This window comes from Carcharhinus amblyrhynchos, chromosome 14, assembly GCF_965287045.1.
Source record: "Carcharhinus amblyrhynchos chromosome 14, sCarAmb.v2.hapA, whole genome shotgun sequence".
NCBI lineage: Eukaryota > Metazoa > Chordata > Chondrichthyes > Carcharhiniformes > Carcharhinidae > Carcharhinus > Carcharhinus amblyrhynchos.
In genome coordinates this window covers 67038825-67063214 of record NC_137337.1, presented here as the reverse complement: position 1 = coordinate 67063214, position 24390 = coordinate 67038825, and the positions used below count along the sequence as shown (strand labels likewise).

Genomic DNA, 24390 nt, shown 5'->3' with positions numbered 1-24390 from the left:
GTTGCCTTGGCCAAGGTGTTTTTATTTTTGCACCATCCTTAAAACTACAAAGCCAATGCGTGCAATGGACAGCGCAAGTCCTAATCCATCTCTTTGCTTGTCCCAAAAACAAATCCAAATTGAATCCATTTCATGTCCCCCACAAGAGAGATATACAAGATCCAAGCTGACAAGATAACACATTGCACCCCATCTTGGGCTTTATCTGATGCTTGATCTTGATCAAAAGGCTGAGAAGTGAGAGTAACCCAGATGGATTATTACAACAATCTACAATGGTTTTGATGGTCATCATTAGATTCTTAGTTCCAAAGTTATATTGAATTGAAATTTCACCACCTGCTGCAGTGGGATTTGAACCTTGGTCCCCAGAACATTACCCTGGGATTACAGTGACAATACCATTGCACCACCATCTCTCCATAGTGTTATAGTGTTGTCTTTTCCACTGAGATCAGAAAGATCATTTGATGACATATAATGTGTCTCAGATTGCAGTGAGATTCCTCTGTTCAATTAAATTTTATTAAACATTGGGTGGGTAGAGCAGAATCTGCCCTGTCTAGAATGGAAGATAAAATAACAGGATAGCTGATGATCCTAAACCCAGGAATATATCCAAGGCAAATGTTGTATGGATTTATTAAGTGTTCATCTAATATTGTCAGCAGTAATTTCTAAGTTTTGATTAAGCTGCAGTTGTAATAGTATTGATAGCTCTTCATTACAGTAACCAGCTTACAGCCTTCCAGTCCTCACCAGAACATGGCTTCCTGTATTGCTTTGATGCTGATGAAATTTGCTATCTGTCTTTTAGCCAGAAATATTAATCTCTAGATTGGTACATCTTATCTGCCACGGATTACATGTTGCTAAAAAAATATGCACACTCTTGCCTCCAATATGAATAAAATGGGCACATTCAATGGACAGCACAACACACCATTGTTGCTAGTGTAGAGAATCAAATATGCTTCGTTTTTATTGTTTCTGAAATATCACTCTGATAAATTCCAGATAATCCTTGGGATATAGAAGTACGAAATCAATTGCTGTTGTCCCTTCCTGTGCCATTGAGTTCGCTCCCAGAGTTTCACATTCAGAAGAGCCCAATACCTATAATTGAAGATGGATGTGAGCTGAATCTGGGTAAGAGACAGTACAGTTTATTCTGCTCACATCAGTTGGTGATGTTTTGAGAAAAATGGCTTGGTAAACACTTGCGGAAAAGTGGAAGAATCGTAGAAATTAAAAATGCAGGATCATAATGGTACCAATCTGACTCAAATTGGTTTAACTGCTGATGTTCGGTAAATGTTGTCTTTGGCCAGAATTTTAGTTTGATTTCTGCAAAACAAATTGGAATTCCATACTTCAAGCGTTCAGTGCTACATTCGCACTGTTGCAAATGTAATTGTAATATTATTTAGAAAATTTTATTTGCTGTTTAGTTTCTGGCTGTCAGCCTAGTCCCCCTCTGTCCAAGGTTTGATATCTGATGTACAAAACAAATGACAATAGTTATGTTAAAGGAAAAGTAACTTGCATGGTTTTGTTTATGGTGATATAGACATCAAGCTCATTTCCTCAATTATCCTAGGAGTGGTTCTAATACCAACTGTTAAGAATACCGTACACACTTCCCTTCTGTCTGAAACAACCATTCATCACTGAACTTTGCTTTTTGTCCCTTAGTCAATTTCATACACATGCAGTCATTGCCCCAATAACCTCATGGACTAAAACATGCTATCCATTTTCTTATTGCATTTACGTTGCATTTCCACATTCGACATCTTGATTCATTCAGAGTTTGCAATTCATTCGATGAAACTGAAAGCATACAATAATATTTTTTATTCTTTCATAGGATGTGGGCATCGCTGGCTAGGCCAGCATTTATTGTCCACCTCATTGCCCTTGAGAAGTTAGTGCTAAGTTGTCTTATTGAACTGGTGCTGCCCATGTGGTATAGATACACTGTACATTGCCATTAGGAAGGGAGTGGTAGGATTTTGACCCAGAGACATTGAAGGAAACGTTGATATTTTTTGAAGTTAGAATAGTGTGCGTCTTGGAGGTGAATTTGCAAGCGGTGGTGTTTCCAAACATCCGCTGCCCTTGTCCTTGGTGGTAGAGGTCACACCTTTAGAAGGTGTCCTTGAAGGAGTCTTGATGTGTTGCTGCTGTGCATCTTGTAGATGGTACACACTGCTGCCACTTTGTGTTGGTAATGGAGAGTGAATGTTTAAGCTAGTGGTTGAGGTGCCAATCAAGCTGGTTGCTTTGAATAGTGTTGAGTTTCTGCAGCGTTGTTGGAGCTACATTAATCCAGGCAAGTGAAGATTATCCATCACACTCCCCACTTCTGTCTTGTAGGTGGTGAACCGACTTTGTGGAATCACAAGGTATGTTACTCGCTACAGAATTCCCAATCTCTGACATGTTCGTGTAGCTGTAATAATTATATGGCTGGTCCAGTTTACTTTCTGGTCAATGATAAATCCCAGGTTGTTGAAAATGTGGGATTTGGCAACTAAAAGAGAAATGCAGCTCCAAATATTGTACATAGCTATCTTTGACCTCACCAAGGCCTTCAAGTCTGTCAACCACAAGAGATTATGGAACATCCCCCTCTTTTTTGGCAGTCCCCAAAGGTTTGCTATCTTCTGTTTGCTCCACGATGATATGCAAGACCAACGGATCCACCACAGACCAAATTTACAGATGGACTGGGCCCAACCAAGGCTGAGTCATCGCACTGGCCCTCTCTCCTCGCACTCAGGCAGAGGGGAAATGGCCGAGTGAGGGAACCATGGTTCACAAAGGAGGTTCAATGTCTTGTCAAGAGGAAAAAGCGTATGTAAGGATGAGAAGACAAAGTTCAGTTGGGTCGCTTGAGGGTTACAAGGTAGCAAGGAATGAATTTTTAGAAAGGGCTTAGGAGAGCTAGGAGGGATCAGATCAAGGAAAATCCCAAGGCTTTTTACTTTTATGTGAGAAATAAAAGAATGACCAGGGCGAGGTTAGGGCCAGTCAAGGATAGTAGTGAGAACTTGTGCATGAAGTCAGAAGAGATAGGAGAGGCGATGAAGGAATACTTTTCTTCAGTGCTCACTAAGGAGAGGGGCCATGCTTTTGAGGATGAATGTGAGATACAGGCTGATAGGATGGAGGAGGGAAGATGTATTAGCAATTTTGAAAAACCTGAGGGTTGATAAGTCCCCTGGGCCAGGTGGGATACATCCTAGGGTACTTTGGGAGGCAAGGGATGAGATTGCGGAGCCTTTAGCTTTGATCTTTGGGCCCTCACTGTCCATATGCCAGACGACTAGAGAATGGCGAATGTTGTTCATCTCTTCAAGAAAGGAAGTAGGAATGACCCTGGTAATTATAGGCCAGTTAGCCTTACTTCAGTGGTCGGTAAGTTAATGGAAAAGGTCCTGAGGGATAGGATTTATGACCATTTGGAAAGATGCAGCTTTATCCAGGATAGTCAGCATGGATTTGTGAAGGGTAAGTCTTGCCTCACAAATTTGATTGAATTCTTTGAGGAGGTAACTAAGTGTGTAGATGAAGGTAGAGCAGTTGATGTCATATACATGAATTTTAGTAAGGCGTTTGATAAGGTTCCCCATGGTAGGCCCATGAAGAAAGTAAGGAGGTGTGAGATAGAAGGAAATTTAGCCAATTGGATAAGTAACTGACTGTCTCATAGAAGACAGAGGGTGGTGGTAGATGGAAAATTTTCAGACTGGAGGCCAGTTATCAGCGGTGTACCATAGGGATCAGTGCTGGGTCCTCTGCTATTTGTGATTTTTACCAAAGACTTGGAAGAGGGGGCTGAAGGATGGGTTAGTAAATTTGCTGATGACAGCAAGATTGGTGGAGTAGTGGATAAGGTGGAGGGCTCTTGTAGGCTGCAAAGAGACATTGATCGAATGCAGAGCTGGGCTGAAAAGTGTCAGATGGAGTTTAACCCTGATAAGTGCGAGGTGATTCGTTTTGGCAGGACAAACTTGAATGCAGATTACAGGGTCAACAGCAGGGTTCTGAGGAATGTGGAGGAGCAGAAAGATCTTGGGGTTCATATCCATAGATCTCTGAAGGTTGCCAGTCAAGTGGATAGAGCCATGAAGGAGGCTTATAGTGTGTTAGCGCTTATTAACAGGGGGTTTGAGTTTGAGTCGTGGGGTTATGCTGCAACTGTACAGGACCCTGGTGAGACCACATTTGGAATATTGTGTGCAGTTCTGATCACCTTACTATAAGAAGGATGTGGAAGCATTGGGGAGGGTGCAGAGGAGATATACTAGGATACTGCCTGGTTTGGAAAGTAGGTCTTATGAGGAAAGGTTGAGGGAGCTGGGGCTTTTCTCGTTAGAGTGGAGGAGGATGAGAGGCGACTTAATAGAAGTTTATAAGATGATGAGGGGGATCGTTAGAGTGAACATTCAGAGACTATTTCCTCAGGCGGATGTAGCTGTTACTAGGGGGCATAACTATAAGGTTCACGGGAGATATGGAAGGGATGTCCAAGGTAGGCTCTTTACTCAGAGAATGGTTGGGGTGTGGAATGCACTGTCTGCTGTGATAGTGGAGTCGGACACTTCGGGAACTTCCAAGCAGTTATTGGATAGGCACATGAAGCACACCAGAATGATAGGGAGTGGGATAGCTTCATCTTGAGTTCAGACATAGCTCCACACAACATCGAGGGCCGAAGGGCCTGTACTGTTCTATGCTCTTCTCACCCTGACTCCCCTCTCTCCCCTCACCCTGAGCAAGCTCCCCACTGGAGCTAAACTACAGGACAAATGGAACTCTGCCATTTGCAGGCCAGATCCAAGGTCCATCCTATCAAAGACAAAGAACAACCCAGCACGGGAAACAGGCCCTTCGGCCCAACGAGCCCGCGCCGCCGCATCGCCCTACACCTATTCTATCCTATTCTATCCTCTGTGTTGCTCTTGTCTATGCACATTTGGAGGTCAAGCTTCAAGCTGCTGTCAATACCTTCAAGGAGTGCGAGAGCATGGGCCTTGGAATAAACACCTGTAACAACTTGCCTTTGTCACACAGCAGTGCTCTCCTATCAAAATCCATGATGAGGCCTCGGACAGCATGTGCACTCTATCAACAAGGTCAGACATTGACAAGCTTCAATACCTGCCTTCAGAGTGCCAGTACAGCCTTCGGTTGCCTGAGGAAGAGAGAGTGTTTGTTTTAAGACCAGAATCTCAGACCTGGCACCATGCTCGGTCTACAGAGCAGGAGGGATGCCTGTCTTCCTATTTGGCTGAGGTGTGGATCAGGCACCTTAAAACCCTGGAGTAGTATCACTAGCGCTGCCTTTGCAAGATCCTACCACTCTTTTGGCAGGATAGATGCATCAATGTCCATGTTATCTTTCAGGCCAACATCCCCAGCAACAAAGCATTGACCATGCTCGATCGGCTCCACTGGATAGGCCCCATTGTCTGCATGCTTGACATGAGACACCTGAAACAAGCCCTATACTTGAAGCTTCGACATGGCAAGCAAGCCCCAGGAGGGCAGGGGAAATACTTCAAGGACATCCACAAAGCCTCCTTGAAGAAGTATAATAGCCACTGACACCTGGGAATCCCTGGCCCAAGACCACTTGGAGTGGAGAAAGAATATCTGGGAAGCAAAACATCTCAAGTTTCATTGTTGAGAACAAGCCAAAGCCAAGCGCCGACTGTGAAAGGAATGCAAGGCAATGCGGGTACCCCACCGACCTACTTCTCTAACCACCATCTGCCCACTTTTGACAGAGCCTCTAAGTCACATATTGGACTCTTCAGTTACCTGAGAACTCATTTTTAGTGTGGAAGCAAGTCACCCTGAACCCCCAGAGATAACCATAGCCTAAGAAAAGATGATGTTTAAAAACCTTTCATTTACAGATTGTGGTTGTTTACTATTCTGCTGCTGCTGATGGCCCACAGCACCTTGTCGATACCCATTTTTGAGTTGCTAGACCTGTTAGAGGTCTACTCAATTTAGCATGATAGTAGTGCCACACAACATAGAGGGTTTCCTCAATGTGAAGATGGGACTTGGTCTCCACAAAAAGACTGAGTGGTGGCCACTCCTACCAATCCTGTGATGGACAGATGCATCTGTGACAAGTAGATTGGTGAGGATGAGTTACCTGTAGTTCAAAATTGTGTTTTAGTTAAGATATCAGCTTACACTTTCTGTAGTGATAGTTTACACACACTCCAATCAATATTGTATATGTGATATACATGATATGCAGTGATATCTTCTGTTTTCAGCCAGATTTCAAACCTCTCATGGAAGTGTTGCCCTGAGACCTAAATTCTATTTAAGTGGAATGTTCATGCACTAAGCTTGCAAAACCACTGGATGCTGATTCTTGCTGGTGACTACTTGTGCAAATATTATGATCATTAGTATGCTTTTTGTGGTTACTAAAGATAAGCATTTATCTCTTGCAAAGTTGGAAGAAATTGATGTTTTCAAATTGATAGTGTTACAAACCAGACTCTTTGTACTAGGACATTTCTTACAACTACATTCTATGCTCCTTAATGGAGGAAGTTTGACTCCAGCCATTTAGTGTAGTTATTGGTTTGTATAAAAATGGAGCCAATCCAGGCTGTACCATTTTAAAGTTCTAAAACTTATTGTCTCAATGTATTAATGTAGGGTGCCTTTTTTTAAACATATTAGCCATCCATCTAATGGCTCTCTTGGACTTTTGAGAATAATATAGTCGTTCATTGGAATTGCCTCCAACTGAAAATATTTCCTCCCTTCCTCTTTAATTTTTCAAAAATGGTATTTCAATTCTATCAAGTGATAGTATTGAATTATTATGAGAAATGGGAACATAAAACAAATTTGTTGGTCTGACTGTCTCTGAAGCTGTTGTAATATGCATCTCCTTCTATAAAGGACTTTTTGGCCAGCCTGCTAAGGTTTTTTGTAGAAAAAGTCTTTGATGTCCTAAATCAGTACTTTTTTTTTCAATATTTCCTGTTTATGGCTCAGTTGATAACATTTACCTCAGTCAGAAAGTCATGGGTTCAAGATCCACTCCAGATACGACGTTTAGGCTGATGCTCCTCCAGTCCTGAACGCCACACTGTTTTGCATGTTAAACAGTGCCTCATCTTCTCCTAGTTGAAATTAAAAGATTGCTAGCAATATTTTGAGGAAGATCAGGAGTCTAGCTAATTTTTATCCACCAACCAGCACTTCAAAACAGATTATCAAACCGTGTACCTTGGTGCTGGGTGTGGGATCTCGCATGCAAACTGGTAATCACATTGCCCACATTCAAACAGTGACTGCATCTACCAAGGTACGTGATTTGATAATCTGTTTTGGTTTGGTTGGAAAACACTTTGGGATATCTTGCAGTTGTGAAAGGAGCACTATCAGTAAATTTTTATTCTATTTTTCTGCAGGCTCGCAAACGTTTATTGTCAAACAAGCAGCAGTACATGAAGACTACCGTATATTCTACGGGACCAATTCAAGTCTGAACTTGTCCAAAGCTATAATTAAGGTACATAAATTATAATTGGAGAGGTGTATAACAGGACTTCTATTTAGAATAATGTCGGGCATTTTACAGGTTTGGAGAATAATGTCAAATACCTGGTTTAACCTTTTTGTTGTTTAGTTTTATTTTGACCGGCAATAGAGTATGGTAACTTTTCAGAACTCTTACTGCAGAGAAGATTAAATGGATATTTGGAATATCCATCTGCCCTCTTCCTGTTGGCCCATTTATGATGATTTGTTATTCTGTACGAATCGTGTAATCTGTAAACTGATGAACTGTTATTGATATGATGGAATTTTTTTGAAGACATATTTAGAAAAATGGAAAACAGCTGATACTGCAGTCATTCTTTATTTGCTGTACAGATATAGACCAAGGAGAAGTCTTGTCACAATGTGGGGAGTGGGAGCACAATCAGTTTTCCTGCAATAGATTTGATGGAAACGTTTTGGGATTAAGTATTCTTCTTGAACAGTTCAACATATAGCAAATAAATTGATTTTAAAGATGTCATCTAGTTAACCTAAAATTTGTATTTATACAAAAAATCCTGCTGGCTGTTGAATTAGCTAACTTGTCTTCAGGTGTTGAAGTACTAAAATTGATTAGGAAGATAAAACAACCAGAATTCTTCTATCATCCTGCGGTGCTCTTTCCCCAATTGAGAGATATATCAAATAAGCCTTTAGAAAAAACCTGAAATATTTTGGGAGTGTTGCTGAAAACTGACTAACAACTGAAAACCTGGTTCTTCGAGGCATTAATGGTCCCTTCTGTTGATTAGCCTGTTGGATTTGCTTTTGACACAGGAAGTCAGGAGTATGATTGAATGCTTCAACAGTACTTAAGTAGCTCAACACAATTCAGGACAAAACAGTCTGCTTGATTTGCACCCCAACCATCACCTTATATGTTTATCCCCTCCAGCGCATTGTGACTGGTGTATCCTATCTACAAGATGCATTCCACCAAGGCTTTTTCAACCTCTATTCCTTAGAGCGTCAATGTTAACAAGCACTTGGAAATACCATGCAAATCTCTCTGACAGACACACACCATCCTGACTTGGAAATATTGTTGTCCCTTCATTGTCACTGGATCGAAATCCTGGAATTCCCTTTCTAAGAGTGATGTGGCAATACTTTCACCACAATGACTGTAGTTATTCAAGAAGGCATCTCGCCACCACCTTCTCGGGGCAATCAAAGATGGGCAGCAAATGCTGACTTTGCCACTGCCATAAACATCACTGAATGAATAAACTAAAATGTTTTAGCATAGTTTATTTATTAGTGTCACAAGTAGGCTTACATTAGCAATGCAATGAAGTTGCTGTGAAAATCCTCTAGTTGCCACACTCCGACATTTGTTCGGATACACTGAGGGAGAATTTACCGTGGCCAGTGCACCTAACCAGCACATCTTTTGGACTGGGAGGAAACCGGAGCACCCGGAGGAGACCCACACAGACTCGGGCTGAACATACAGATTCCGTAGACACGATGACCCAGGCTGAGAATTGAACCTGGGTCCCTGGTGTTGAGGCAACTGTGACAGTCACTTTGCCACTCTACTTGGTAAATGAGCACTCTATGTCAGAAATGTCTGGCTTTGGAACAGAATCCCAGCACAGGAAATTAAGCTAAAATTCCATTATCTGTGTAGTTGGTATGATGTGTAGATGTTGCTATTTTATTTTCATTATTTTATTTCAGTGCTTTCTGATGAACTCCTGACTGTCGAAGTGCAGTGTTTCAAGGTTTCATTCCTTGAGTCCTGCTTCGGTCTGTCCATGACGTTTCCTGGTGCCTGAATAATAATTATGGATTTTCTTGACCTGGGATGTTTTTCTGTCAGTCAGCTGGATCCAAACCCCTTTGTGGTGCTGTCACCAGCAACTTGAATTTCTGCAACATTTTTACAAACCAAAATCACTAATTGCTTTGCAGAGCCATCATGCGGTCACCAGGATGGAGAAGACGGAAAGAAAAACAAGGAAAAGGGCAAAGTTACCAAGGAGGGTTTTTAGTATGGTTTTGAAGACGTAAAAGTGAAGGAATTTAAAGAAGTATCAATAGATCTATGACTGAGGAAACATCTTTCTTTTGTTATTGCAGTCTATTGGAGGACAATGGAGTTGTTTAACTGGAGGAAGTTGCAGAAGTCAGCATTATGGGGACTGGGGATTTTAATGATGAAATTTCAAAGTCAGAGTTAGTAGAACTTGTCTAGGCTATGAGTGGGACTTTTGTGCAGTGAACAGAACCAGTAGTGTTTAGAGTAAGGAGGGGGGTAAATGTTGAAGATATCTAACTTGAGTACACATCTTGCTTCACTTCAGAAACATCATTCCTCTCAACAACTTGAATTTACATATGTCATATCCCAAGGCGCTTCAGAAATGTCACTGGACACTGAGTCACATAAGAAATTAATTGGGACAAGTGACCTAAATGCTTGGTCGATCAGTTGGGTTTTAATGAGCATCTAAAAGCAGGAGGGGTTCTGGGAGAAAATTGCAGAGCTTAAGATCTAGGCATCTGGAGACACGGACTTCAATGGTTAGACAAAGAAAGTCATATATGTACAAGAGACCAATATAGAAGAGTGTCAAGATCTTGGTTGTTGGGCTGGAGGAGGATGGAGCTAAGGCAGGGGTGAAGCCATAGAAGACTTTGAATGCCAGGGTAGATTTTTAAAATTGAGGCATTGCTAATCCAGGAATCAATGAGGGTCTGGATGACAGGTTGATGGGGCTAAGTGTAAATTAGGAGACGGGCAAAGAGTTTTGACATTTTTGGAAGCTGCTCCAGTCGAAATACATGTAACATTAAAGAATGCATAAACACTGACCTCTGAATATTTCCCTCAAACAGGTGTATTCACACACAGTGCCATGGGACTTCTATATTAATCAACAACTTAAGATACGGCTCGGTTCCCAGTTTGCTAATTACTTCAGCCAAAATCACAGCTGCTACATGTTTGAGAATGGATGTGTGACAGTAGATCAGAGCAATAATTGTGAAACTCTACAGATGATAACTTTTCATGGAAGAAATGGAACATTTTACATTGATGCTGCAGTGGTAAATAACTTGCTTCATTTCAAACAGGTTGTTTTGGTAGTCATTTTCCCATTCCACATTCCATCACATGCTATTTGCTTTGATGGAGAGGACTAGTAAAGGATGATAGTTGTTTATGTGTGCTTTTGACAATGGAGGCAGTCTGTAGGCTATTTCAATGCGTTATTGCTGAATTCAATGGCTTAATGAATAAATGCACCTCTTTGTATGGTGCTGAGTGAGGTGGATGAGGCATGCTGCCTGATTTCTTATCTGTGCTACTGAGGCTGCTACAATTGTGGCCTAGTCGAGGTAGGAGCAGAAAATCGGTGAAGGTTCCCATAATGCCTACATATTATCTGATGATTCACTTGCATTGAAACAGAACGATCCAGGGCTTATTTATTAGCTTGTTGACACCCACTGTTCAGCTCATGTCTGAAAAATAACTGAGTAAGGAACTAGAGGGCAACCCAGAGCTGCAGAGCCATATGTCTGTTTAACCTGCCATACGTTTGAGTATCGAGGACAGAAAGAAGATGTATGGCTACAAAATTCCAGAAATTCCCTATTGTATTGCATTGGACACAATAAAATCCAATTAATATTTAGTTAGAATAGTTGCACTTGGGTGACTGCCATAACGTTCTGGTTTATTACTGGCAATTTTATTTCTGAAATTCCCACAATATTAAACAATAAAGTTGCTAGTATTTCTTGGTTCCTTTTGTACAAATTATTTTATGAAATCTTTGTTTGATTTGTTTGAAAATGAAGTTTACTCTGACAATTGGGACCAAATTACCTTTACAGTCCTAAAAGCTGTTTCCTTTTGGTTTCCTTTTTGTAGGGTCTGTCTCAGCTGCGGGAATTTGTTCCAGAAGCACTGATTGTGTTCCTGACACATGACTTGCTGGCCCTAGTGGAACTGATGCATACAGCTGAAATAGTTCATGGGGGCATAGCACCGGAAACTCTCTTCATGGGTGACAGGTTAGTTTGACCTATTTTGCAATAGTTTTAGCGGAATAATGCCTTTTGTTTCTTGTGTGGACTTGGGTTAAACCAGGAGTTCGATTTTTCTGAAATTCAATATTGGATTCTTCTATCGGACTGTATAAAACCACCCAATCCTGAAGTACGATGTAACTCAGCCGCAGATTGAAGCTATAAACAATCCACAGCCAAGTAAAGTAGTCACTGAAAGCTACTCTTTTATTATCTCTATGTTCCTTTAATAGAAGAAAGGGTTGAGACTCTGACAGAAAAACTAATCTGTAATTGCTGCTGATAGAAGGACAAAACACTATCAAGAGAAACAATGAATTTATATGGCACCTGACATACTGCAACAGTTTTGAAGTATAGTCACTACAAATCAGCTCCAGTGAATAATGATGCAATTTAGATTTCAGTGCCAATCAGAGTTGATTTGCAAATTCTTGTTTTAGGATTGCTGTGGCGTAGTGCTAATTTCACTGGACTAGCAACCAAAACACTTTGGCTAATGTTCGGAGGACATGGGTTCAAATCCCAACATAACAGCTGGTGAAATTTAAATTCTGATAATTCTGAAATTAAAAATTAGGAAGGAAACTTCTCGTCCTTTCCCGTCTGTGACTTCACACCTACAGCAATGTGGTTGACTCTTTAATGCCTTTCGAAATGACCTAGCAAGCCATTCAGTTGCATCAAATTACTAAAGAAAAGTGGATAATGAATGAAACCAGAGAGACCAAGGCACCAGAAACAACAGTAGCACACAAGTCCTGTTGACACTGCAAAGTCTTCCTTGCTAACATTGGCAGGGTGGGGGTTATGCCAAAATTGGGAGAGCTATTCCACAGACTAGTCGAGCAATATATTCAAAGTCACAGAGTCATATCTTACAGTCTTCCAGATATAACCACTAGCAGGACAGATGTAGCACACTGGTATACAGTTTGAATGGAATTGCCTGGAGAGTCTTTAATATTGACTTGTAAGTCTCATGGCACTATCCAATCAAACATGGGCAAGGATTACAAACTCCCACCAATTTATAATCTATCTCTTCCACCCCCCAAGTTGACAAATCAGTATTGTGTAAGGGGGACTTTAATGTACATCACCAAGCAAAGCTTGGTAACACATCTACTGTCTGAGTCTTAAAGGACACAGCTGCCAGACTGGGTTTCAGCCGATGGGATCCAGCAAGAAGAAAAAACATACTTGATCTCATCCTTGCCAGTCTACCTTTAGCAGATGCATTTGTCCATGACAGTATCAGTAAGAGTAACCACCACACAGTACTGGTGGAGACAAAGTCCTGTCTTCACGTTGAGGATATCCTCTGTCAACTTGTGTGGCACTACCACTGCTCAGTGGGATAGATTTCAGAACAGATCTAGTAACTGGAAACTGGTCAGCAGTGAGGTGCTGTGGGCCAAGTACAGCAACAGAATAGCATATAACCACAATCTGTAATCTTTAGGCCTGGTATATCTCTTTACCATTACCAACAAACCAGGGATCAACGCTGGTTCAATGAAGAATGCAGGAGGACATGCCAGAAGCAGCACCAGGCAAAACTCAATGAGATATCAACCTGGTGAAGTTGCAACACAGGATACTAAGCAGCATATAATAGATAGCTAAGCAATCTCATAACCAGCGGATTAGACCCAAGCTCTGAAGTCTTGTTAAATCAAGTCATAAATGTTAGTGAACAATTAAATAGCTAACAGGAGGAGGCTGTACAAATATCCCTATCCTCAATGATGGGGAGCCCAGCACATGGTGTAAAAGACAATGTTGAAGTATTTGCCACCATCTTCAGTCAAGTGCAGAGCGGATGATCCATCTTGGCCTCCTACAAAGAACAACCCAGCACGGGAAACAGGCCCTTCGGCCCAACGAGCCCGCGCCGCCACATCGCCCTACACCTATTCTACCCTGCATGTCTACGAATGGGACCCTACTCAGTCAGATTCAGGGAAGAAATAGTGTCAATTTGGTGGAAACCAATTAGCCTAAGAGCACATCTTTGGGGTGTGGGAGGAAACCGGAGCACCCGGAGGAAACCCACGCAACCACAGGGAGAATGCGCAAACTCCCACAGACACAGGCCCAAATCCATGTATCTGCACAGCTAGCAGTGCTAGTCACTGAGCTGTTGTGGAGCCCGTCTATCGGTCCAGGATCAAGCACACACACCGACATGAAGTACTAGGCCACTCCTGGACTTCCAAGAGCAGCCCACGCACAACCTGCCGTGTGCATGCCCCTCGCTTGACACGAGGTGGACCTCCACCTGTGGAATAAAGACAAAACATATTAGTTATACAGCCTGCCCTTCCGGTGCCTCCCGAGGTTTAACCCTATTTAATAGCCCCTACCATATCCCTCCATTCCCGTTTCACTCATATGCCTATCTAACTGCATCTTAAACGAGTCCAACGTGCCTGCCTCCACCACCCTACTCGGTAGCGCATTCCAGACCCCCACAACTCTCTGCGTAAAGAACCTTCCTCTTACCTCCAAATTATACCTCCCCCCCCTCACCCTTAAGTGATGACCTCTTGTGTTCGTACCCAGTCTAGGGAGCAGTCTCTCACTATTAACTCTATCTATTCCCTTCAGTATCTTATATACTTCTATCATGTCCCCTCTCAATCTCCTTCTTTCCAAGGAGAATAGCCCCAGTCTCCTCAGTCTCTCCTCGTAACCCAGTCCCCCCATGCCAGGCAACATCCTGGTAAACCTCCTCTGCACCCTTTCCAGAGACTCCACGTCCTTCCGGTAATAAGGTGACCAGAACTGGACGCAGTACTCCAAATGCGGTCTAACCAACGTTCTGTATAACTGAAGCATTAGACGGCAGCTTTTATACTCTAAGCCCCTTCCTATAAAGGCTAACATCCCATAAGCCTTCCTAACAACGTTCTCCACTTGTGACACAACCTTCATGGATTTGTGGACCTGCACTCCCAGGTCTCTCTGTACGTCTATACTCCTAATCGGCCTACCTTTTATCACATAGCTCCTCTCTGCATTATTCCTTCCAAAATGCATCACCTCACATTTGTCAGGATTAAATGCCATCTGCCACCTATCTGCCCACTGCACCAACCTATCTATATCCTGTTGTATCACCTGACAATCCAGTTCTGTACCCGCCAACCCTGCCATCTTGGTGTCATCAGCAAACTTGCTGATCACACCACCTACTCCCTCTTCTAAGTCATTTATGTAGACTACAAAGAGGAGAGGTCCCAGTACCGAGCCCTGCGGCACACCACTGGTCACTGGCCTCCAGCCCGACAAGGTACCCTCCACAACTACCCTCTGTCTCCTATTTCCCAACCAGTTCTCAATCCACCTAACTACCTGGCCTCGTATCCCATGCGCCTTAACCTTTTCTACCAGCCTACCGTGAGGGACTTTGTCAAACGCCTTACTGAAATCCATATAGATGACATCAACGGCTCTCCCATCGTCAACCGTTTTTGTCACCTCCTCAAAGAATTCCACCAGATTCGTAAGGCAAGACTTCCCTCTAACAAAGCCATGTTGCGTATCCCTAATCAGATCGCAACGCTCCAAATGCTCATACATCCTACCCCTAAGTATTTTTTCCATTAACTTCCCTACCACCGACGTCAAACTCACCGGCCTATAATTCCCAGGGTTATCCCTACTACCTTTTTTGAACAACGGGACTACATTTGCTACCCTCCAGTCTTCTGGGACCTCACCTGTGTCCAAAGAAGAGACAAAGATGTGCGCCAGAGGCCCAGCAATTTCATCTTTCGCCTCCCTAAGCAGCCTGGGATAAATACCATCAGGCCCCGGAGCTTTATCCATCCTTACGCTACCTAAAAGCCCTAGCACTTCCTCTCTCGTAATAACTATATCCTGCAACTGAACCTCCGCTCCCTCCAAGAGACCGCACGATTCCGAACCCCTCTCCTTCGTGAATACCGACGCAAAGTATTCATTCAGGAGCTCCCCCATTCCCTCCGACTCAATACACAACTCTCCACTCTTGTCCCTAAGAGGACCAATTTTCCCTCTAACTACTCTCTTGCCTCTAATATAGGAATAAAATGCCTTAGGATTATCCTTAATCCTACCGGCCAAAGCCATCTCATGCCCTCTCTTCGCCCTTCTAATTCCCCTTTTTAGCTCCCTCCTACTCTCTCTATATTCCTCCAGCGCACACTCCGTACCCATTTGTTTTGACCTATCATACGCCTCCCTCTTTTTCCTAACCAAGTCTTCAATATCCCCCGTAATCCACGGCTCCCTAATCCTACCTTTCCCATCCTTTCGCTTAACCGGAACAAACCTCCCCTGCAACCATTTCATTTTGTCCCTAAAAGCCTCCCACTTGCCAACCGTGGACTTGCCAGCTAACAGTCCCTCCCAGTCAGTTTGCTGCAGCTCCCTCCTAATCCTGCCATAGCTCGCCTTTCCCCAGTTCAGCACACTTCCGCTTGGACGGCACTCGTCCCTTTCCATTTTTATCCTAAAGTAGACGGACTTGTGGTCACTGTTCGCCACATGTTCGCCTACCTCTACCTCACCCTCTGGAGGTCTCCAACATCACAGGTGCCAGTCTTCAGCTGACTCAATTCACTCCACGTATCAAGAAACTTCTGAAGGCACTGGATGCTGCAAAGACTATGGGCCCTGAATATCCCAGCAATAGTACTGTAAACTTGTGCTTGAGAACTAGTCCCATCCCTAGCCAAGCTGTTGCAATGCAGCTACAACATTGGCATCTACCCAGCAATGTGGAAAATTGCTCAGGTATGCCTTGTTCTCAAAAAAGGACAAATCCAATTCGACCATTTGCAATCCCATCAGTCTGCTTTCGATTGTCAGCAAAATGATGGAAAGTGTCATTGACAGTCCTATCAAGCTGCACTTACTCAGCAATAACCAGCTCACTGACATTCAGTTTGGTTTCCGTCAAGGCCATTCAGCTCCTGACTTCATTACAGTTTTCAAATATGAATAAAAGAGCTGAACTCCAGAGGTGAAGTGAGAGTGATCATCCTTGACTACCCTGACAAAACTGAAGTCAATGGGAATCGGAAGTGCTCATTGTGCTAGCTATGACTCCCAACAAAGGAAAATGGTCGTGATTGATCGAGGTTAATATTCAGTCCCAGGGCGCCACTGCAGAGGTTCCTCAGGGGTAGTGTCCTAGACCTGATTCATCAACATTTCCTCCATCATAATGTCAGAAGTGGGAATGTTTGATGATTGCATAATGTTTAGCACCATTTACAATTCCTCAAATCCTGAAGCAGTCCATGTCCAAAAGCAGCGAGATCTGCACAACATCCAAGCTTGGGCTGCTCAAGTGGCAAGTAACATTCATGCCTCATAAGTGCCAGGCAATGATAAGAGAGAATCTAACCATCCTCTGTTGACACTTAGTGGCATTACAATTGTTGAATTCTGAGAGTTATCATTGACCAGAAACTGAATTGGACTAGCCATTTAAATACTGTGGCTACAAGAGCCTATCAGAATTTGGGAGTTCTGTTGTGAATATCTTGGCTTCTGACTCCACAAATTCTGTCCACCATCTACAAGGTACAAATCAAGCATGTGATGGAATAGTCTCCACTTGTCTGGATAATGCAGCTTCAGCAACATTTGAGGTTCAGTATGTTGAGGATAAAGTAGCCTGCTTGATTGACACCCCCTCCACTACCTCAAACATTCACTCCCTCTATCACTGAGGCAGAGTGACAGCAGTGTGTACCATCTAAAAAGCTGTACCTCAGCACAGCTCCTTCAACAGCACTTTCCAAACGTGTGACCTCTACCACCTAGAAGGACAAGAACAACAGACAAATGGGAACACCGTCACCTGCAAGTACCCTCCAAGCCATACATCATCCTTGGAACAATATCGCTGTTTCTGTACTGTTGCTGGGTCAAAATCCTGGAATTCCCTTCCTTCCAGCTCTAGGTGTTCACAGACCAGATGGACTGCAGCAGTTCAAGAACACATGTAAATGATTTGTGGAAGATGTAGCTGGTCTGATTAGTAAGTTTGCAGACGACACAGTTGGTGGAGTTGCGGATAGTGAAGAGGATTGTCAGGATACAGCAAGATATAGACCGTTTGGAGATTTGGACAGAGAAATGACTGATGGAATTTAATCCAGACAAGTGTGAGATAATACATTTTGGAAGGTCCAATGCATGTAGAAATCATACAACAAACGGTAGAACCTTTAGGAATATTAACTGGCAGAGAGATCTGGGTGTACAAGTCCACCGATCACTGAACGTGACAATGCAAGTGGAAAAGATGGTGAAGAAGGCAGATGGCATGCTTGCCTTCATTGGTCAGGGCACTGAGAATAAAAATTGGCAGGTCATGCTGCAGCTGTACAGAAATTCAGTTAGGCTTCATTTAGAATATTATGTACCATTCTGGTTGCCACACTACCAGAAGGATGTGGATGTTTTGGAGAAGGTACAGAAGAGGTTTACCAGGGTGTTGCCTGGTCTGGAGGGTATTTGCTATGAGAAGAGGTTGGATAAACTCGGTTTGTTCTCACTGGAACGACAGAGGTTGAGGGGTGACCTAATGGGGAGGTTTACAAGATTGAGTGACATGGACAGAGTGAATAGTCAGATCTCTTTTGAGGGTAGAAAATTCAATTACTAGGGGACATAGGTTAAAGTGCGTGGTAAAAAGTTTAGAGGAGATGTGCAAGGCAAGTTTTTTTTTTACATAAAGGGTGGTGAATGCCTGGAACACGCTGCTCGGGGAAGTGGTGGGAGCAGGTATGATAGCGGTATTTAAGGGCAACTAGACGAATATCTGAATAGGATGGGAATGAAAGGTTACGAACTCCATAAGTGCATAAAGTTTTAGTTTAGGCAGGCATCGTGATTGGCGCAGACTTGGAGGGCCGATGGGCCTGTTCCTGTTTTGTATTTTGTTTTTGTTCTTTGACTCACCACCACCGTGAGCAATTACAGATGGGCAATAAATGCAGGCCTAACCAGCGACATCCACATTCCATGAAAGAATATTTCTTTTGAGAAATTCAATATAAAAAGGAAATAACCCCTACATTATCCTTGGCAGGTTCACAACTTTACTTGCCAGTTCATCCAGCCTTGGTGCTGCTGCTATTTAGCTAATTTGACCACAGTTCCCTTCAGCTTTTGAGGAAGGTAGTCATGGTTGAGACTAGCTTCGTGCTTTTCATTTGAGAAACGAGTTGGATGAAAGGAGCTTGTGTCCACCTATTGGACACTGCCAAGTTGTGCACTCAACATCTTGAATTTGTACAGCAGCAAAGTAACTTGCCCGAATCTCTGCCAGAGCATTTGAGAGTTTGTTGTAAGCCAGGATGGTTGCTTAAAGTGCAGCAAGTGTGAATGTAATGGCCCACGTTTCCATTCACCTCTTTCTCTTGATAATCACGCTGGGTTATTGGAAATAATTGAGTTTTGCGTTCTGTACTTCTTTAGTATCTTCTATTTAACCTAATTCTCTGCATTCCTCCTCAGGTTCTATAATGTCTCCATGTGCCCCTGCAGTGACAGTTTACTTAAGCTCATGAACTTCACTCACAGCTTGGACTTGAGGTTGCAGCCTGACATTGACAAGTTTACAAAGTTTCCTGCAGTGCTACCCAGTAAGGAGCTCCTGCTAGATTGCACTAATGCCTACCAGGTAAACGGCTAACCACTGATTACACTACACAAAGCTTACATTACCATCTGAGTTGTGTTGACCTTTTCACAGCGGTGATATTCATCATTATGCTCAATAGGGTTACTCTGATGTGGAATTAGCCCCCTCACTTCCCCTCCCCACCCTTTTATTATGATGGCATATAGCTGCAGTGTTTTAGACTGGCCCACAAAGGACAGCTACATTGAGCAACTAAGTGCCCTGGCTTGGACTCTCACCTTCCAGTCGAGGAGCAAAATGGGCTGTATTTCCTCTTCCTTTTCACTCAGCACGCAAAGAGCCCACAACTGCAATCAATTAATGGGGAAATGATTAAATCAGAGGCTTTTTGATCTGCTTGGCTGAGTACCATCTCTAAGGAGCATTTACTCAAATCCATTGGACTGACAACCTAGAAAGGCCATCACTTGAAAAGGAAAAAATATTGAACGTTGCATTGATCTTTGTGGGATCTTGCCATGCATATATTATCTGCTGCATTTCCCATGTTACAACAGTAGGTGCATTTCCCTAACAGCACTGTGTGAAAGAACCTACATCACCTGGACTGCAGCCAATCAAGGCAGCAAGTCATCATCACCACCACCACCTCCAGAGTAATTGGGGATAGATGATAAATGCTGGTCTTCTGGACAGACACCCACATCCCATAAATGATTTTCTTTTGAACCATAAATCTTTCTCGTGAACAATTCCTGCTCTTTTATGGGAAGGGGGTGGGGGTTACTGGACTAGTAATCCAGAGGTATACTAAAGGCCTAAGTTCTAATCTCACTACGGGGGTATTTAAGTTTATTAATTAAATCTGGAATAAAATGCCATTATCATTAATAATCATGAAGTTGCCGAATTGTTGTGAAAACTTACCTGATGCACAAATGTCCTTCAGAGAAAAAAATCTGCCAATTTTATCTTTATGACCCCAGATCCACAGTAATGTCATTGACTCTTAATTGCCCTCTAAAATGGCCTAGTAAACCACTTGGTTGTAACAAACCGGTACAGAAAAAGAGTCCCAATGCCAAATGGACTTCATTTGGGCAGCTCACCAAGTGATGCTTTAAGAAATAAATAACATTTCAATGAGCTACACAGTTCAAAGTATGCGCCTGGTGTAATACACAAACGGTTTGATCACGTCTTTAATAGGAGTGGAATTTCAATTTCACTGTGCCAAACCATTGAAGCATAATCAAGGTCATTGCAAGTGACTAATTGTTTGATGATCTGGCTGAAATTAATTATCCAGTTCTAGTGTACAGCATGAGGAAATGAGCTGTTACCTATCCAAGAAGAGCTGTTCAATTCCAGCCTTTGGTAACTGTACAGAGTTTGCACCTTCTCCCTGTGTCTGCATGGGTTTCATCCGGGTGTTCCGGTTTCCTCCCACACTGAAAAGATGTGTGGATTAGGTTGATTGGCCATGCTGAATTGCTCTTTAGTGTCAGGAGGGGGAACTAGCAGGGCAAATATATGGGGTTACGGGGATAGGGCCTGGGTGGGATTGTTGTCAGTGCAGACTCGATGGGTCGAATGGTCTCCTTCCACACTGTAGGGGTTCTATGTTGATATGCATTTTGAGGATAGCTTGTCTAAGTGTCCATCTTGCAGCCTTTATTATTGTCAATATCTGTGGAGCTCTTATTGACCTATAAATGTTTATTGATTCTTTAGTCTTAAAAATTAGTTTAAAACTCAGCTGAATCTTAATTAAACTTGAATGAACAGCAAGTCACTGCATTACTTGGTCTGTGTCCATTGTGAACAATGAGATGATGACTCTGTACCTGTGTGCTAGACCAGTATTGGCCAATACAAATTGAGAGTCCACGTATCGCTAATTGCTGGAAAGTACATGATGTTTCTCATCTGAGTAAGACATGACTAAGTCCTGTATGATGGAATAACTTGCTGATACTAATTGCCCCAGTTCACAAGTGAAGAACAGGCTACTTGGCCTGTTACTTGGCTACTACCTGTTACAGGCTACTTGGCTACTACCCAAGATACAAGAAGGTATCTGCAAAAAAACTGGATTGGTTGATTTAAAGAGGAACATCTTCATATTCACAAGGAAAATATATTTACTTAAAACCTCACTATTGCAGCTCAAAAATAAATGCCTTGCCACCCCCTACTCCCCTATAAGATGAAATAAAAATGTGCAACTTACGCATGAGCCGAGTCACTGATAATAGCTCATCAATTAAGCTGTATGCCCTTTAACACTCATCACTGGCTGTTACAGATTGATCTTCTTGGGATTGCAAACACTGTCCATTTCCTGCTATTTGGAAAGCATATGGATGTCAGCAAAAAAGGTTTGAGGCGCATATCCAGGCCTACGCTCTGCAGGTATTTTTAATAGCATTACTTCTGTGTTGGTAACTGAAGTGTAAAATCAATGAGCTAGTTTGTACTGCTAAATGAGTTAAGAGTTAGTACCATCAATAATGTACTGACGTGTAGGCTCTTGTTTAAAATGGGCTGGACACTTTGCTGCTAATGCATTGGGTGATGTATCAATTGTTACACTTGTGGTTCCCATGTATTTCTTGACACTTTTTTGCGAAGAATCGTATCAAAGTTGATTCACCACTCGGAGTGGCCTGGCTTTCCTGTCAAGTAATGCCTCTTTTGAAAAGGATATTAGAAGATGAGGCTTTGTTCATCTCTCTTCCTCGCTTCAACAACCAACAACACCTCCATGCCAAACACCCACCCCACCCCCCCCCCCCCCCCCCCCCCCCCGCAAACCCCAGAAGGGAAATGTTTAGCTACTGTTCCACAGCCCCCAAAAATCATTAAATTCATCTTGACATGAATATGCCATGCATTCCCCTTGTCCACCAAATAGCCCATGGTAAGCTTGACCCTTTGAATTTTCTCTCCCTTTGGATCAATTATTTCTCATTATGCCCTTTTTCTCTACTCCCTTATCACCAGGACTTCCTATTTCATTTCTGACATGCTGAGTCAGGTGACCAAAGAGATAAGGATGCATAATTTTGATCCCAGATGTTTGCCATTACAGTTATTTTTGAGCTGAATGTTCAAGTAGCTTGGTGACTATTTTGTTAAAGCAGAAATGCCAGTTCTGCCCTTACCACCAGTTTCACACTGGGGGATTAAACCTGTATCCTTCCAGCTCCCCAATCTCTGGTGTTTCTCATTGGTGCCCTACCTGAATTTAACTCCTGACTGTTTTGCAGTTATTCTTTTATTTGATATATGGATGTAATTTGCATTTCGGTAAATGCTTTGTTCCTCGCAATGCTCTTGTTCATGACTCTGACTTGTACTCTCATTGAGTCTGAAGGTTGAGGGTTCAACCCTTAACCTAGGCTACATTCTGGAAGAGAATGGCCTTTGTCTAAAGTGCTCTCTTTCAGATGAGATAATAATCCAAGCCCTGCTTGCCCTTGGGTGCATGTAAAAGCGATATTTCAAATGAGCAGGGGCTTTCCCCATGGTGGCCTGATGTATCTCGACCAACATCACAAACAGATTATCTGATGATTAATTCACGACTCCCACATTAAAATTGTAGCTGTAATTCAAAGTTGTGTCAGCTATAAAGTATTTTAGGATGTCCTTAAGTTCTGAAAGGTGCTATCATAAACTGAATTATTTTGTATTTTTACAGCATGGAACCATGTTTCTATGCGGAGTTGTGGACCAGCTTCTTTGAAACGATCCTGAATGCAGGAGATGCATCCTCTATCTCAATACTGCGTGACCTGCGGCAGGCAGTGACAGATGTAATTGAACCAGATTATGAGGTGCTGTATGGTGATGCTTTCCTACCAGCACCCAATCATTGTTGAATATAAGGTGATTTTTAAACACTACTGTTGTTTCAGGATCATACTTTTCTATTGTTCTGAAATGTTTTTATTGTTCTGAATAAAGTTGCATGTGTATGCTTTTAATTTTTTATTGCTGTAATGATTGCATCCAAGTTACAAACTTCTAAAAACAAAACAAAGATCTAGAGCACATCTTTTCAAAAAACTTGGATCCTTCCTCTTTTTCTTTGAGATCCGCTAACTTGTTGAAGACTGCGGATTAAATCTGGGGAGCTTTCCAGAACTGTGTGGTTTAATAACTCCCTAATGCAAGGATATTTAATGAGTTACTGAACACACATTTTTCTCTATTTTCTATGACTGTGGTGAATACAATGATCGTATTGTATAAAAGTACTTGTACGACTTCCTTTTTTTGGTATCCTCACTAAAGGTGATGTATATAAATGCAGATAACATTGATAAATGAAAACCAATCCTGTTTCCCCATAAACACAATAAGCAGTAGAGTTGCTGCCCCATTCAAATCAAAGGTTTCCACACCATAATCTCTGGCCTAAGTTAGGTGGTCTCCATTAGTGCAGGTATTCAATTAGCCTCCTTGCATCACTGGGTTAGAAAGGGAACAAGGATCAGGGTTTAACCTCCTGGTTCCCCAGCCTAGCAATCCCTGTGTGAATTGGGTGTCAAGCTGTACCTCCCATCATTGTATAGTGAGAAAGTTGTGAATAGGAGTCACTAATTGAAATAAGAAATCGATAGTTATGAATTTGTATCTGCAAGGAGGAAAATTGCATTATGGATGAGATGATGATGTAAATATATTCTTGGGATATGCACATTACTGGCAAGGCTGGGTATTGGTTACCAATCCCCAGTCACCCATAAAGATGGTGGTGGGCTGTGTTTGAGTCCATGTGATGATTAAGCTTCCACAATGCCTTTTAGGTGAGGAGTTCAGGTTATTTGCAATCTGTATTGTGTGGTAGGAGTTTAGAGGGGTTTTGGAGATTGTCTAATCTCCCAAAGCATGCAGCTGGAGTCCATAGTCCTTTAAACCAGAATTACTTATTTACAGCAAGTATTTGCCCATCTGGACCCACAGAGGTAAGAGCTGCTCCTCCTCCAAGATTTCTCTCACTGCTCATCATACGTCTAACATCGTTGTTATGTCAACATCATGTATGGATCCTGGCAAGAAGCAATGAATTCTGATTAGTTTTTGCTCAT

General features: G+C 42.5%; 1 protein-coding gene across 1 annotated transcript in view; it reads left to right on the top strand.

Annotated features, from left to right (window-relative positions):
- The window catches only part of bub1bb (BUB1 mitotic checkpoint serine/threonine kinase Bb), a 94834-nt gene extending 71551 nt beyond the window's left edge, over nucleotides 1-23283 (top strand). The window contains exons 18-24 of the mRNA XM_080203033.1: nucleotides 1018-1149; nucleotides 7464-7564; nucleotides 10441-10653; nucleotides 11483-11625; nucleotides 19165-19330; nucleotides 21600-21706; nucleotides 22998-23283. Coding sequence (XP_080059159.1) covers nucleotides 1018-1149; nucleotides 7464-7564; nucleotides 10441-10653; nucleotides 11483-11625; nucleotides 19165-19330; nucleotides 21600-21706; nucleotides 22998-23178 — 1043 coding nt within the window. The 3' untranslated portion in view covers nucleotides 23179-23283. The remainder of the gene's footprint in view (nucleotides 1-1017; nucleotides 1150-7463; nucleotides 7565-10440; nucleotides 10654-11482; nucleotides 11626-19164; nucleotides 19331-21599; nucleotides 21707-22997) is intronic.
- The last annotated feature ends 1107 nt before the right edge of the window (nucleotides 23284-24390 follow it).